Raw genomic sequence first — 17268 nt, 5'->3', positions numbered from 1 at the left:
AAGAGAAAAGTAAAAAATACCTATAATCCCACTACCTAGAGACATCCTACCACTGTTAACATACATATAGTTTGAGACTGAGATCACGCTGAATTTGCAATTCTGTATTCTCTTTTTATCCCATGTGACATTATATTTTGAAAACCTCCCCTTGATGTTGAATCTTGTTCAAATGAAACATTTGAAAGGCCTTGACATATTCCAGGGTATCAAAGCACCATAATTTATTTAACTATCCTCCAGTTGTTCAACATTTAACCGTTCCCCATTTTTAAATTTTCTAATTATTCTTGGCTGTAAAACCCTGCCCAAGCTACTGAGTCTCTGCAGCACAGATTCCCAAGAGGAGACCGAATCTGGGTCACAGAGTGTGAACATTTTTAAAGCTCTTCATACACATGACCAAAATGCTTTCCAGAAGGACTGTGTCTTCACATCCCCACTTAGGTATAGGAGGATGCCTGTTCTATTGCATTCTTGCCAACATTATTACCACAAAAAAATGCTTTGCTGGTTAAATGGGCTAATATTGTTTTCACTTGTATTTTGTTGCCTATTGATGAGGTTCACGTATCTCATATCATATCATGTGTTTATGTCATTTGTAATTTTACATCTTGGAAAAGCTTCATCTACATTATCCATTTTTTTCTGTTAAATTTTCCCAATCCAGGGATTAACCCAAATTTTACTTATTTCATTAATTTATAAGCCAGTTCATATATCAATAGTAAGAGTATTGTCTCCTCTGCAGAGTTGTTGAGTGTTTGTGGAACTAACTTGGGTTAGTGACTGCAAAGCCTGCAAAGTTTGTGTCCTCCCTGCTGCTTCTGTGCACGTGCTTGCCTCTACCGCCAGACGTGGCGTCCTGGAGGCCAGGGGCTGGGTGACCTGAGTTCAGGTTCCCCAGTGCCCTGTGCCCTGCACTGGGTCCTCAGTCAGTAATTTTTTAATGAATTAAGGGGATGTCCTGTTCAAGCAAGTACTGTTCCATGAAAGCTGCTTTTTTTCTCTGGCTATGTGCACAAGGTCTGGGGTTTCCTAGGAATCAATAACCAAAGGTGACAAAAATAAGTGTACAGTGTGGCCATCTCTCTCTAAGAGCACAGCTGCTCAAGTTACAGAATAAACTACCTCACTCATTATTGTCATTATTTGTTCTGAATTTTAAGGGAATCAAAATCACAATATGATACCACCTCACCCCCACTAGGATGGCTATAATAAAAAAGATAGACACAGCAAGTGCTGGGGAGGGCGTGGAGCATCATCAGCCATTGCTGGTAGAAATATCAAAGGTGCAACCCCTTTGGAAAACAGCTGGGCAGCTCCTCAAAATATGTAACGTAGAGTTTCCGTGTGACCCAGTGTCTTAGTCCATCCAGGCTGCTATAACAAAATAGCAATACCATAGCCTGAGTGGCTTAAACAACATTTATTTCTCACATTCTGGAGCCTGGGAAATCCAGATTCAAGTCACCAGGGTCTGGTGAGAGCCCACTTCCTGGGTCATAGATGGTCATTTTCTCACTGTGTCCTCACGTGGTGGAAGGAGATTAGCAAACTCTATGAGGTCACTTTTATAAGGGTGCTAATCTGACTCATGAGTGTGCCACCCTCATGATCTAACCACTTTCCCAAAACCCCACCTCCTGAAACCATCACATTAGGTGTTCGCGTTTTAACATATGCATTTAGGAGAAGGGGACATGGACATAACAGCCCATAACATGTAGCAATTCCAGTCCTAGGTATATGCCCAAGAGAACTGAAAACATATATAGAAACATGGATGTTCATAGCAGCATTATTCATAACAATCAAAAAGGAGACACTACTCAATTGCCTATAACTGATGAAAGAATAAACAAAAAGTGGCATACCTGTACTGTGGACTATTACTTGGCCATAGAAAGGAATGAAGTACTGATACATGCTAAACAGAGAAGAATCTTGAAAGTATTACGCTACGTGAAAACAGCTAGACACAGAAGGCTATTGCATGATACCATTTATATGAATATCTAGAACAGGCAAGTCCATCAAGACAGAAAATAAATTAGTGGTTGACAGGAGTTGGGGGCGGGGTGGAGGTAGAGGTGGGGAACAGGCAATGATTAATGGGTGTGGGATTTCTTTAAGGATGTTAATAACGTTCTGGAATTAGTGGTGAAGGCTGCACAACCTTGAGAATACATTAAAAGCTACTGAATGGTATACTCTAAAAGGATGAATTCTATGGCCAGAGCATCCCCAACCTCTGGGATCCAGTGTCTGATGATCTGAGGTGGAGCTGATGTAATAAGAAGAGAAATAAAGTGCACAATAAATGTAACGTGCTTATTAAATCATCCTGAAACCATTCCCTCAGCCTCCGGTTTGTGGAAAAATTGTCTTCCACAAAACCGGTCCCTGGCACCAAAAAGGTTGGAGACTGCTGTCGTGTGGTGTATGATCTCTATCAATGAAAAAAGAATTCAAGAAACCTCTATTGGGGTAAGAATTGGCCTTATAAGACAGGCGATGGGCCGTTCTCACTCACAGTGGCGAGTTCCTTGGATAGAGCTGGGTTAGAGGCAGCGGCTGTGAGTAGGTCCCTAATCAGCAGCGTGTTATGTGACCAGGATCTATAAAGAAGGCCTAAGGCACCTAGGAAGAGGGTGAAAGAAAGTTGAGTGTTCCTTTATTAAATAGAATCAAACAAAAGTGGACCTAAATTAAGTTGGGATAAATAACCGCTTAGTACAGTAGAACAGGACAAGCTCTGAACTCTGAGAATCTGATTGAGCTCTGCTGCTGTCTTGCTGTGTGGCTGAGGCTCCTGCATTAGTTCCTGCACTAGCAGGAGGAGGTGATGCCGCCCAACTCGCTTCTCTTAGAAGAATGCAGTGAGGATGCAATGAAATATGACCTGTGAAGGTGTTTTGAAGGTTGTAAATTGCTGCACCTAATCATTCTCAGATACATGTCCTATTTTAGTCTACTTTGTCTTTTCTAAATATGGATTAAGCGGATGCTAATTATTAATTTGTTTTTAGTAATAATAAAAGTGTATTAAGTAAACAGTATACTTTTAGAATCATACTGTAGATTGGTAATTTCCAGAGGCAGTAAGTAGCCCATATGATAGAAGTAGTAAGAAGAAGGGGGAATGTGGCCCATGATGAGACTTGTAGAATCTTAATATCAACACAAGAGTTTGGGCTTTATATTATTGGTGGGATTTGATCAGGAAAGTGTCTTGATGTAAGGGGATATGATGATCTCTGACACAGGATAGTTGCAGAGAGGATTCCAGTCTGGGTAAGATTGACAAGCTCCAGGCAGCTATATCCTAGCTGGAATGGAGAGGAGAAAGAGGTGCCACCTGGGCAGAACCCCTAATAGGAATGAAGAGAGCAGAGAGCCTGGTTTTGTTTGTCCAGAGCCACTGAGATGGACCAGCCACCCCCATGAAAGAGGACCTCATCACAAAAGCCCCCAGGCAGAGATAATGTGGCTTTGATGGCCAAAAAAAAAAAAAAAAAGCATACAACAATCTTTATTTTTTGTAAAGGAAAATTTTTAAAGACACATCACTATGATGAAAAAAGTTAAAATATATATTATTTTTTTAAGTCATTTAGCCTCTAGTAATGCTTGGTACAGTATACAAGGAGCCCTGCTGATATGCCTTCTGAGTATATATATTTTAAGATTATCCTTCTTTGATTTATTTTATATAATAATGGGTTTCCACTGAGGTCCCCCAAGCTTCCAACCAGCACCATTCAGGAGAAATGAAATCTGGGCCAGACAGAAGGAACCCTTATCAGGCTTGTCAGCTCCTTTTATTGGGGAGTTATTTGGTTGCTAGTTTTGTGTGTTTGTAAACAGAAAAAGGACTAGAACAGAAAGGATTCTGCCTTTTAAATGTGGAGTCCCAGTCACATTTGCAGAGTGCTGTGGAGCTGGTCCTCAGTCCCTAGGGACTCTGAGATGCTCTTGCCCCTTGTGTCCAGGTGGGTGGATTTGAACAATCAGATCCCGGCTTTGGCTTGCACTGAAGTGAGGTGATTTCAGACCCTTATGTGAAGAGGAAGCACTGTCCTCTGTCTGTGCGGGAGCCTCTGAGAGTGGGAGAGGATATGGAAGAGGGAGTGGAGTGGAGAGGGAGCTGGGCCACCCTTAGTGTGCTAGGGCTTGGCCAATTCTGGAGGGTGTTAGAGCTGGGGGAGGGCAGGTTGGAATAAACTTGAATTTCAGATAAATAATTTTTTAGTATAAGTATGTTCCCACTAGAGACTTCCCTGTAACTCAAATGGTAAAGAATCTGCCAGCAATGCAGGAGACCAGGGTTCTATCCCTGGGGTGGGAAGTTCCCTTGGAGAAGGGAATGGCAAGCCACTCCAGTATTATTGCCTGGAGAATCCCATGGACAGAGGGACCTGGCAAGCTATAGTCTGTGGGGTTGCAAAGAGTCGGACACGACTGAGCGACTAACACACGTGTTCCCACTATTGCACACGACATACTTATACTTTAAAAAACACCTGTTGTTTATCTGAAATTCAAATATAACTGGACATCTTGGCCCCTCACCTCAGTCACCTAATCTGGCTGCCTGGGGAATTCTGGTTCTTTATCTCGTACCACCCCCACCAGGTACACCCTGTGAACTACCAGCTGACCTGTCCAGAACAGAACCCATGCAGAATAGTAGATTATGAGGAGGTCCTCCTAGCTTATTTTCTTCTGTTCCAAACCAGTTCATTCCTCATTCCTCTTTGCCTCTCATCTCAGGACTGGCAAACAGCATGCCTATGGCAATGGGCCCATGGGGTCCTCTGAATACTCAAGAGCAAAGGGGCAGCAGGCATGGCAGTGCCCAAGGCAAGCTGCTGGGAGCCCTTTCAGGCTTCGCCACAGAGGCGCTGAACACACTAAGCAGTAACTTCACTGTGGCCAAATCAAACCTGCAGCCTGCAGACAGGAGAGATCGGGTTTCTGAAGTGCTGGGGAGTTAGGAATGCCAGTGGAGTTGTAAATATGCACAGGCACCTCCTCTGGGCTTCCCCTTGGAGACCAGAATTCCAAACATTCCCCTCTCCTGGGGTTTTTCCTGGTGTGGTCCTGGGACCTCCCAGACCCAAACCATCTGCAGGGCTGGTTTTAAAAGCAGATGCTGAGGCCAGTGTAAGGCCTGAGGTTTGTTGTATTCTCAGGTGTCCCTGTTACTCCACCTGCTATGATGTAGGTATCCCTTTACACACACACACACACACACACACGCCTCTTTCATGTGGTTGGACATGTCCTGTGAAGTGTGCACAGGGAAAAGCAACAAACCCTTAATTAGGCCTTGTTTACCTGTTGTTGTGACTGATACCTGTTACTATTTACTAGTTAAGTATTTTGCATAAGCATGTATGAAGGGGCTCAATATTTGATCATCATTGTTAGTAGAGAAGAAAACTGGTTAGCATTTGTTTGGACCCTCCTGTCGGAGAAGGCAATGGCACCCCACTCCAGTACTCTTGCCTGGAAAATCCCATGGGTGGAGGAGCCTGGTAGGCTGCCGTCTATGGGGTCACGAACAATCGGACACAACTGAGTGACTTCACTTTCACTTTTCACTTTCATGCATTGGAGAAGGAAATGGCAACCCACTCCAGTGTTCTTGCCTGGAGAATCCCAGGGATGGAGGAGTCTGGTGGGCTGCCATCTACGGGGTCGCACAGAGTCCCATGACGGAAGTGACGCAGCAGCAGCAGCAGCAGCCTAAGGTGTGAGATCATTTTTAAGCTACAAACTCCTTTCTGGAAGACTGTTTGCAGAATTCCATCAGCTTTTACTGAAGCTTTCTCTTCATTCATAACCTTTGCATGTGCACAGGGATCTTAGCATCTATTAAGACCTGCCGCACAGATTCTTGCCTTTTTGGTGGGTGTATGTGTGTTTGATATATTAATCTCTTAAGCGTTTTCACTCTCAGGTCCAGTTTGCCAAAATCACCCTTTCCAACAGGCCTTTCTGAAGACCTCTCTCACACCTAGCACTCTCTTCTGGCTCACCCCATTGTCTGTTTAGTGAATGGGAGAGAGGAACACTGAGGCATGCTAAGCTTAGCTGAGCCATTTGGACCCTATTGGGTTACAGCACATCGCTTTACCTGGATTTACACCCTCTGTTGCTATTGGCCTTCTGGCTGCAGGAAGAGTCAGATTACAGCAGGAGAGGCCAGGAGGATTAGTGCCGAGATGGCAGAGGCCAGCTGATAATTACTTCGAGGGTCATGTCTCAAAATAGACTCTGGTTCCTCTTTCTGGCCTCAGAGAGAGGAAAAGCTGCCCTTTCCCTGTCCAGCCGGCTCCTCATATTCTCTCTGCTAGTCCCTCCTGGACCTTTACTCTTGTTCTTTTTTTCCCCTGGTGGCTCAGTGGTAAAGAATCCAGCTGCTAATGCAGGAGACGTGGGTTCAATCCCTGGGCTGGAAAGATTCCCTGGAGAAGGAAATGGCAACCCACTCTAGTATTCATGCCTGGAAAATCCCATGGACAGAGTAGCCAGGTGGGCTACAGTCCATGGTGTCTCAAAAGAGTCAGACACAGTTTAGCAACTAAACAATAACAACAATTTATATACAGTAGAATTTGGCTTCTCTGGTGTACACACACACACACACACACACACACACACTCAGTAGTGTCTGACTCTTTGCGACCCAGTAGGCTGTAGCCTGCCAGGCTTCTCTGTCCATGGGATTTCCTAGGCAAGAATACTGGAGTGGTTCCCCATTTCTTACTCAGGGGATCTTCCAGACCCAGGGTACAACATGTGTCTCTCGTGTCTCCTGCACTGTTAGGCAGATTACCACTGTGCCACCTGAGAAGCCCTCTCTGGTGTGTAATTCTTTGGATTTGACAAAGGTATATGGATAAGTAACCACCAACACAATCGTGGTATGTAACAGTCCCATCACCCCGAAAGATCTCTTCTTGCCGCCCCTTTTAGTCAAGCTCTCCCCAACCCCTGGCAACCGCTGATCTGTTTTCAGTCCCTGAAGTTTTGCCTTTTCCAGAATGCCATATAAATGGAGTCATTTATGTATGTAGCCTTTTGAGTGTGGCTTCTTTCACTCAGCATAATTAACTTAAGACTCATCTATGTTATGTGTTATCATGAGATTGTTCCATTTGAACATAACTTTGCATGTGATTTGGGCAGATACTAGGAGTGAGCTTGCTGGTCAAGTGTATGTATGAGAAATGCCAGACTGTTTCCAAAATGGCTGTACCATTTTTCATTCGTACTAGCAAGGTATGAGAGTTCTAGCTGCTACACACTCTTACCAGTACCAGTGTTGGCAGTTCTTTCTTCTTTTCATTTTTTAAAAAATATTTATTTTTATTTATTACTTATTTCTGTGCAGTCTGTGCTCTGGGAAAAATGGGCAAAACAGGTCTTCATATAGTTAGATCTTTTTAGGAGAAGATTTTATGAGTCCCAATTCTTGCATCTTCTATACCTAGAGAAACACTGGAAAGTGAAAGTGAAGTCTCTCCGTTGTGTCTAACTCTTTGTGACTCCATCAACTGTAGCCTACGAGGTTCCTCCATCCATGGAATTTTCCAGGCAAGAGTACTGGTGTGGGTTGCTGCTTCCCAACCCAGGGATTGAACCCGGGTCTCCAGCATTGCAAGCAGACGATTTTACAATCTGAGCCACCGGGAAAGCTCAGAGAAACACTGACATAATTAATGGTGACATCTGCTTTGGCTATTAAGGATAATTTTACAATTAAAAGTCAAAATAGAGTAGCTATGGCTCAGACATCCAAGGAAATAACTAGGTGATACTATGGGTGTAATTTCAGACTAGACCTTGTATTGCTAAACACTTGAGTTTTCTGAGTTGTGTTAGGCTTGGATGCCACAAAACATTCTCAAAACAATGTCTGCTGACAGCTAGCAACTGCAACCCTTACTTTTTATAAAACTAGGCAACCGGCTACCTGACCACAAGTCTCCCTGAAGTGCCTAGTCCAGAGCACAGTTTCAGGCCTGTGCTTCTGTAAGGAAATGAGATTTATTTTGTCAATTAAAATTCCAGTTGTCATTCCTCCAACTACTTCTAATTCTGTTACACCAAAATGGCAGACCAAGGGATTGAGATTTTAATCATACAGGACTCATATCTAGGACTTGGAACTCAGAAATACTTCCGATTCTGTGTCTATTCTCCAAACTGAGACAGTCTTATGCCACATTTTAACAGGAAGTTGTCAGAGTCATGGGCTTCCCTGGTGGCTCAGACGGTAAAGAATCCGCCTGCAATGCGGGAGACCTGAGTTTGATCCTGAGTTGAGAAGATCCCCTGGAGGAGGGCATGGCAGTCCACTCCAGTATTCTTGCCTGGAGAATCCCATGGACAGAGGAGCCTGGCAGGCTACAGTCCATGGGGTTGCAAAGAGTCAGACACGACTGAGCCACAAAGCGCACTATTTATTTGGCTACTTTTGGTCTTAGCTGTGGGGGACACGGGATCTTTGTTGCATCATGAGGGATCTTTCATTGAGATGTGCAGACTCTCTAGTTTTGGCACGTGGGCTCAGCAGTTATGGCATGTGGGCTTAGTTGCTCTGAGGCTTTTGAGATCTTAGTTCCCGACCAGGGATCAAACCCACGTCTCCTGCATTGCAAGACAATTTTTAACCACTGGACCACCAGGGACGTCCCTATTTTCATTTTTTAAATTTAATTTTATTCTAACCATTTTAATAATGTTTAGTAGTATCTCGTTTTTTGTAAGAAATTTGCATTTCCTTAATGGCTAATTATTTCCATCTTTCTCTGTTTGCCATCCTTATATCGTCTTGGTAAATTGTCTACTTAAATATTTTGCTCTTTTAAAAAGTGGTTTGAGGGTTTTTTTATTTTTGATTTGACAGCTCTTTGTGAATTTTGGATTCAAGTCTTTTAATCAGATATGTGATCTACAAATAACTTTTTCCATTCTATAGCTTGTCTTTTCATTTTCTTAACAGTGTCTTTTGAAGGCAAATGTTCTTAATTTTGATGATGTCTAATTTATCAATTTATCTTTTCTTTTATGAATCATGTTTTGCTGTGGTATATAAGAAATTTTTGCCTAACCCAAGGTGTTTTCTTCTGGAAGTTTAATAGTTTTAGGTTTTACATTTAGGCCTATTAACCATTCTGAATAAATGTTTGTAATATTTTGTGAGATTTGAGTTAATCATATGGCTATTCAATTGTTCTAGCACCATTTGCTGCAAAAGATGATCCTCCTCCATTTAGTTGCCTTTGTATATTTGTCAAAAATATGTAACACCTTTATTTAGGTGTGATAGATGATCTGCAGGCATTTTTTCCCATTCTATGGGTTGTCTTTTCACTTTCCTAATGGTTCCTTTTGAAGCACAAGGCTTCTTAATTTTGATGAAGTGCAATTTATCTTTTCTTCTTTTATCATTTGTGCTTTTGATGTAATGTCTAAGAAATCACTGCCTAATCCTAGGTCATTGAGAGGTATTCCTATGTTTTTTTCTCAGAATTTATAGCTATAGCTTTCATATTTAGGTCTTTGATCCATTTTGAGTTAATTTTGTATATGGTACGAGGTAAAGTCTCCTACCTCATATGGATAGCAAGTTTGCTGAAAAGACCATTCTTTTCCCATTCAATTGTCTTGGTATCCTAGTCAAAACTCAGCAAGTCATAAACATAAGGGTTTATTTCTGGACTCAATTCTGTTGCACTGACCTATATTTCTTTTGTTAAAACAGTGCTGCACCGGTTTAATTACGGTAGCTTTATAGGAAGTCTTGAACTTGAGTAGTATTTCTTCCACCTTGGTTCATCTTCTTCAGAATTACTTTGGCTAGTCTAGTTGCTCTCTCCAGGGATACTCTGTCTCATGTCTGCCAGCCTCACCAAGCATGCCCCTCTCCCCAAGCCCAGGCTTCCCAGAGATCTCCACTTGCCCTGTGCTCTCCTCTACTCCTGTTTGCTTGGCATGATTCAGTTCCTGCTTCCTGCTGCTGGTTCTCTGTCGGTTGTGACCACTTATCTCCTCAACTGCACTGTAAGCTTCCATGTATCAGAAGTCTTCTTTGCTTGTAACAAATAGGTGGGATTTTTCTCTGGGATGTGTTTATATACAATGACAGTGGTAGGATTCTGGGGTGAATGGGGCTGGGGGTCGGGAGTTTTGACCATCAGCCGAGTTGCCCCCTCCCTGAAGGCTCCTCAGGGAGGCATCTGGGGGTGCCAGGAAGTGCTTGAAGGGAGCCCACAGTGTCTTTCAGCCAGAACATTAGAGTCTATCGTGCAGTTGAGGAGGAAGCAAGACAGAGATGGGAGAGGAAAAATCTCTTTGTGCATCGACTGGGGATGGACACGGTATGGGTCGTCTCCAGGGAAAGATGGCACTGCCTCCAGCATGGAGCCCACATGGCTGTGGGCCTGAGAGCCTGGGTGGAAGTCAGGGCCACCTCGGAGAGTGGGTGGGGTGGGGAAAGCCTTCAGGTAGAAGGCAGAGCAGCGCCAAGGACAGGACATCTACATCCAGAGAAAAAGAAGACCCTGGAAGAAGCATGTGGGAGCTGCTGCCGATCACTGCCTGGCATCTGAAGTCTCAAGGGGAGGCTCTTTGGGATCCAAATGGATAAGTGGACTGGAGACCAATTCAGGGCTCCCGGTGGGGATGGGGGTGGAACCACAGCAGAAGGCACAGGTCCAGCCTGGGCTCCGCTGCAGCAGTTGGGACTAAGAACTATGTGTTTGGAGGGAGTGGCTGAGGCCTAGAAAGCTGAGCCTGTGTGACTTCTGTCTGATATGGCCTGAGTCAGGGGCAGGACCAGAATCCCTTCACCCAGACTGCCCAGGAGCTGTACCTGCCAAGAGCAGTTTTGGCCAAACGGCACCTTTTGTTGTTCAGTCGCTCAGTTGTGTCAGACTCTTTGCAACCCCATGGACTGCAGCAAGCCAGGATTCCCTGTTCTTCAGGATCTCCTGGAGTTTGCTCAGACTCAAGTCCTTTGAGTCGGTGATGCCATCCAACCATCTCATCCTCTGTTGTCCCCGTTTCCTCCTGCCCTCAATCTTTCCCAGCATCAGGGTCTTTTCCAGTGAGTTGGCTCTTCGCATCAGGTGGCCAGAGTATTGGAGCTTCAGCTTAAGCATCAGTCCTTCCAGTGAATATTATGGGTCAATTTCCTTTAGGATTGACTGGTTGGATCTCCTTGCTGTCCAAGGGACCAGATCTGGAATGTGCTCTGTCAACTAGCTTTTGTGGGTTGTGTTGTGTTTTCCCTCATTTTTTCAGTGAGTATTGCTTTCAAAAGAACTTCAGCTTTGTCCCTGTGACCTGATGACAGTGGTGTCTCTCTGCACACATCTCTGTCAGCACAGAGATGGGCATCCATGTGGAGTGGGGGTGAAGGAGGGTGTCCACCAACTGGTGTGTTGGGGGGAGGGTCATCGGGAGGCCCTGGTGCTGGTGTAGAGAAGGAGATGAGACCTGTGTGGACACTGATCCCTGCTGGCTGGGGACCTCATCCTCCCCTCCATCCCCAGAGGACTTCACACAGTGCTGTGCATCAGCAGCTATTTGCTTCTTGGAGCTGATCCCTGGGGAATAGCCGGCTAAGGCTTCTCCGTGAGAGAGCAGTCCTTTGTCCTGTGTGGACCCTGTCACTCTTTCAAACGATGAAGTCCTATCCCTCTCAAGGAAACTTCCTTGCAGTGGCCTTGCCACCCCAACACCCACAGCTCTGACACAGCATCCCCAGGACACCTAACCTTGTCGCCTTTGGTACTATGGACATAGCCAGGATAATCATTCTGTGACTCAGCATCGTTAGGGCCATATTCTGTCGCAGGCCAGCCAAGCTCTGGGCTCTGAGGACATCAGGGAGCCTGACTGATTGCACTTGGCTGCTCCCAGTAGTTGGCTGTGGGTGGGAGCCCTTGGCATCTGTTTGCTGGCAACTAGGTGTGTGTTTGCTACAGTGGGACCTGGGGGCTCCGAGCCCTGGGAGTGGGAGGGTCGTGGTTGGGGCTCCAGTGCCTGCTCCAGGACTCAGCTCTTGTCCTCATCTCTTCCTCTGCAGCTCGTCTCCAACGTCCTCATTTTCTCCTGCACCAACATTGTGGGTGTGTGCACCCACTACCCGGCTGAGGTCTCGCAGAGGCAGGCCTTCCAGGAGACCCGGGAGTGCATCCAGGCACGGCTCCACTCACAGCGGGAGAACCAGCAGCAGGTGGGTGAGGCCCTCCTGCCCCGCGCGGCTGCCCAGCTGCTGCCTGCCCGCCAGCGATGCTCAGGGCAGCTGTCCAGCCCCTCCTGGGTGGGGGCCCAGGCCGTGGGGGATGTTTCCTCTGGAGGGTGCCCAGCATTCTTGGCTCTGTGGGAATGCTCTCAAGAAGCTTTGGAGAATGAGCTCTGGGCTCAAGCTTTGGGCTGAGAGTGCCTGCTCAGCCTCCCTGTGGTTCGCACTCAAACTGAGCACCCAGGCCCTGGGAGGCAGGAAGCGGCCCTCCCTCCTGACCCCAGGGCTGATGAACTGGATGATGAGAGCATCAGCATTCCCTCCTGGGATGAAGGTGCTCCCGGGGAGGGGGAGGGGGAAGGAGAGAAGCCCAAGCTGTCAGCCCCATGATGCCCTCACGAGGCACTTCCCATGTGCCGAGTTCTGGGGTCTGGTTAGTTCGAGAAAGGAAGATGGCCATGTCTCACCCTAAACCTCACCCTCAGGACTCCAGGGCCAGGAGGCAGGTCACTCATTCAGGCCACACACTCGGGGGCTTCTCTCCGTGAGCCCCAGGCAGAGAGACCTGCCCCCGCATGCTCCTCTGGCTGAGGGTGGGGTGGAGATTGAGGACTTGTCAGGGTTCCCTGCCTGGCATCCTGGGGCGTCCTGTTCGGGGTTCGGGTCTGGCCAGGTCACCCTTGTGTCTTCTCATGCGTGTGAACTGGATAGAAGCTCTGAGTCTGTACCAGGCACACTGCTCCCAGACAGCAGGCCTGGAGGGAGACCCGGGGGCAGCTGGGGGTGGGAAGCAGGCCGGCCGGCCAGGTGCTGGGGCTCCCACTGGGCTCAGACTCATCCTGGCTCTCAGAGGGAAGGTCACTACTCCGAGCCGGAGGGGCCTCGCTCTGTTCTTAGGTTAGCGTCTCCCCGCAGCCTGCCCAAACTCTGGCGGAGCTCTGTTCTGAGCTGCGCGCCATGTCAGGCGGGTGGCAGGTGTAAACATGGAAGGTCTGCCTTTGATCGTGAGGACAGGGAGCCGGAGGCGTGGACAGCAGAGCGGTAGTCACGTGCGCCCTCCTGCCTGGCACAGCGGGTGCTCCGTGAACCCTGCATGAGCTCAGTCCCCACGAGTGCGGAGCTCATCACAGTGTGAGGCACCCCTCTGCCTCTGTCTGGGTTCAGTCTAGGGAGTTACAGTGACCTGGCTGGTGACACAGACAGCTGAGCCAGGGGGCAGAGTTCCACAGTGCCTCTCCAGGCTGCCCACCCCCATAGTCTGCCCCTGCTTCCCTTCCAGCCCTGTGCGGGGCCGCTGTGCCTGGCCAGGTCCCCAGCTCAGGCTGTCCCATCTGAGGCCTGGCCTTCCCACGCGTTCTCTTGGTCCCATCTAAGCTCCTGGTCCAGCTCTTGAATGAAACCCATGCCCAGAGGTGTCCCTGAGTCTTCCCACTGTCTCTTCTTGACACGGTTACCTCACTTCTGCACCCTACTCACCCCCAAGCCCCTATCTGCCTCAAAAGCCCCCTCTCTCATGCCCGTCTCAGGCCCCAGCATCACTTACCTGAGATCAGGATAACTTCCCGCCCCTTCTGGTTTAGGGAGTGCCTCCCACACCGCCCCCCTCCCCCACGCCTGGACCTCACCCTTTTGCAGTAAAATTAGCATTTATAGCATTTACAGTTCGTCACAGTTTACTTGTGCTGGCCCTGGCCAGGCTAGACATTCCAGCAAATCCACAGGGATCTTGGGGGAGGTGGGGGGGAATATGTTCTCCAAACCATGTTTCAGGCCAGGGAGGGGAGGCCTGCTTCCAGGGGACAGGCACTCCTCACCCAGCCATGGCCCGGAGTCCAGCCTCCTCTGCCCTCTGCAGAAGGGGGTGCTCCTAGATCCGAGGATGCTCCTCAGTGCCACCTGATGAAGGAATCCAGCACGTTCCCCACCCATCCCCTGCCCACTCCTCCTGGTCCTCAGCCCCGGAACTAGCTGAAATGTAGGAAGGTCTCTCATGAATCTAAACAATTTGTTGCACACTTTCTCCCAGTCGTCCTATATTTCCACAGAATTGTCCTTCATTTGTATTTTTATCCCCAGTAGCTGTTTATGGAGAGTTCAGTAAATATGAGATGGCCTGTAATGGCCGTGTCCACTGATGGAGGTCCTGACCAGAGGTTAGGCCTGTCCACAGAGAGCACCATTCCTCACTAGTTTATCAGAGCTTCCTGAGCATAAGACTGTCTGCTCTAAGCCCAACAAGACATACTGCCACCTTCAGGAGGCCCCAGTAACAGGCTGAAATGCAGAGTGATGGGGGACTCTACAGGAAGGCTCAGCATGGCAAGGGATGCTGGCAGCTGGAGCCAGGACCCTCCTTCTGGGAAGGGGGTGAGCCCAAGGAAGGGTAGCAGCATGTGTGAGGATGGTGATTCTAGGTGAGGAGCAAGGCCTTGACCTTGGTGACCTGGAAGATGGGAGTGCCATGGGCAAAGGCAGGGAACTTGAGAAGAGCCACTGGGAGGGTGAGCATGCTGTGGGCATGATGTCAGGTGCTGGCTGAAGACTTGGGGACCTGGACCAGGGAGTGGCTTGGGAGGTGACCAGAGGAGGTACTGGTGGAAGCCTTGCTCCCCGATGGCAGGAGTGAGCAGGAAGAGGACAGAGGTGGGGCAGGAAGGAGGGAGGGGAACTAGACAGGTGCAGGAGCAGAAGTCTTAGGGCCTGGGGAGGGAGTGGTCCAGCTTCCACTGCTGGGGGATGGGAGGGAAGATGGAGGAGCTGCGGGCCGCCAGGAGGAAAGGCCCCAGATGAGAGGATCCGTGAGTAAGCCTGGCAGAGCGCCTGGCATGGGGAGGGGCTGCAGAGGGTGCGGGCAGAGGCTGCATACTCTGGGGGCTGCTGAACCTCTGGAGCAGGCAGGCCCCAGAGGAGAACTCAGAGAGGAGGCCACATCCAGACTCCATCAAGGGCTGACGTGACCCTCCCCCACTTCACAGGGTGGCCCTGGCCCCTCTCCCTACTTCCCTCCAACCTCCCCCTCAGCTGATCTTAATTTCTCAGTTTCTCATGTCAGGGATTTTTCCCGTCCTCCTGGGCCACCATCCTGTGAAAATGGAGCATGTCATTCTCTAGTCCCCACAAGTCCTCTGTGACCACCCCACTTCTCCCTAGCCTCAGGCAGGTGCCCCTGCTCCATGCCCCATAGTACCTGTAACGCAGGAGACTGGGAACTTGTGAAGGCGGAACCTGGCCCCAGTTATCACTTCTGGCACCCAGCATGATGCCTGGAACACGGTCAGTTTGCAGTGAATATTTGATGACTGAATGAATCTCATCTAAAGCTCCAACAACCCCATCCCCATTTATATAAGCAACTGGAGGCTCAGAGTTCAGTCATTTGCCCAAGGTCTCTGACCCAAGGTGCTTGGTATTACAGGCTCACCCGGAGCGCTTTTCCCCATGTAACCGAAGAACCAGGAGGTGTCCCAGGGAGATGGGGGCCAGGTGGCCCTGAGGCATGTCTCTGTCCCCAGCATGCAAGTGTCAGCCCCCTGAGTTTGAGGAGAGCCTGAGAGGTTTTCCAGGGCCCTGCGGTGGGGACACAGGTGTAGAGGAGTGAAGCCTGGGGAGGGGAAGGGACTGCCAAGCTGGGGAGAGGCTATGATGAAAGCATCTGCTTCCCCTCCAGGAGCGGCTCCTGCTGTCTGTCCTTCCCCGTCACGTTGCCATGGAGATGAAAGCCGACATCAACGCCAAACAGGAGGATATGATGTTCCATAAGATTTACATCCAGAAACATGACAACGTGAGGTAGGGGCGAGGCTGGGGGGCGAGGGCAGGGTGGGAAGACTGAATCCCATAGGAGATGGCATGTCCCTTTCCTTCACTTCAGGAGGGCACAGCCCAACCAGGGGGTCTGGTGGCTTTGGAATGTGTGTTGTCTGGGGCACCCCAGCCCTGCCCCTCTCGGTCTGGTAAGTGAATTAGTACTGTGGGGAGGAGGTGAGGCTGTAGGAAGGAGGAGAAAGGAGAAAACACCACAAGCAGCTGTTGGAGAAACCCCTAGCCTAACAAGGGAGGCAGAAAGCAGACTTGGGACCTCAGTGTCACCATCATCATCTCAATCTTCACCAGCATCCAGCATCTCTGGCAACCTTCATGCCTTCTAAGCAGTGTGTGCCAGGCACTGCACCAGGCGTTATCCACCTCATTGCTAATCCTGTCAGGAGGCTGACAACCCTGCGGGGTGGGGACCCTTTTCAGCATCCTCTGAGAATGAGCTCAGAATGGCTGAGACCCTTGCCCAAGGTCACTTGGCAGGGAGTGATAGAGCAGGGTGCACCAAGGTCTCCCCTCCCTGCCGAAGCCCATGTTCCTTTTACTGCCTGCTTGCTGCTTCCCTAGACAGAAGTGCTGACAGCAGGGACATGCAAACAGATGTAGATTAATAGAGTGCAAAATCTGCTTCTGCATTCCACGGGGACATGAAGCGATACAGTGGCCTTCATCCAGCATGGCTTCCTGGGGAGCCCTCTAATCCTCCCATATGCCCAGAAAAGGAGCTGCTGTGTTTGCCTTTGGGCGGGTTCTTTCCTCCCTGTGTGAGTTTTCCTAGGACCCATGAGTCCCTGAAGGTTGACACAAAGACAACCTTCTGGAGCTTTGGGCTGAATTTTCAATAAAGGGGTTAAATAAAATAATTAAACTATTGTGCAAGGATAAACACACACACACACTAATAGGTATTAATAAAGTCAGATGAGGCTGATGATGGGGTGGGGAGTAGGCAGGTGTTGTCCTGTGGAGTGGGCAGAACTGCCCAGTTCCCAATGTGCCCCAAGACTGCCAGTCCTAACGGTGTGTCCTCCATCCACCTCCCAAAACAGATCTGAAGCCTTTGGAAGAAAAAAGTACCTACAGACTGTATTTGTTCTCAGTTTTCAAAGTATCCCACCCCCTCTGACGCCCACCCACACTCCACCTTCAGGCAGGGAGATCATGGCCAGCGGCAGGCC

The 17268-nt window shown here is 48.6% G+C and overlaps 1 protein-coding gene across 1 annotated transcript in view; it reads left to right on the top strand.

Moving 5' to 3' along the window:
- Positions 1 to 17268, top strand: part of ADCY5 (adenylate cyclase 5) — a 161330-nt gene that overhangs the window by 81301 nt on the left and 62761 nt on the right. The window contains exons 5-6 of the mRNA XM_010834408.1: positions 12116 to 12265; positions 15942 to 16063. Coding sequence (XP_010832710.1) covers positions 12116 to 12265; positions 15942 to 16063 — 272 coding nt within the window. The remainder of the gene's footprint in view (positions 1 to 12115; positions 12266 to 15941; positions 16064 to 17268) is intronic.

The sequence above is a fragment of the Bison bison genome, unplaced genomic scaffold (genome assembly GCF_000754665.1).
Source record: "Bison bison bison isolate TAMUID 2011002044 unplaced genomic scaffold, Bison_UMD1.0 scf7180017864032, whole genome shotgun sequence".
NCBI lineage: Eukaryota > Metazoa > Chordata > Mammalia > Artiodactyla > Bovidae > Bison > Bison bison.
Note: the sequence above shows the minus strand (reverse complement) of the source record. Positions and strands in the feature narration are given on the sequence as shown.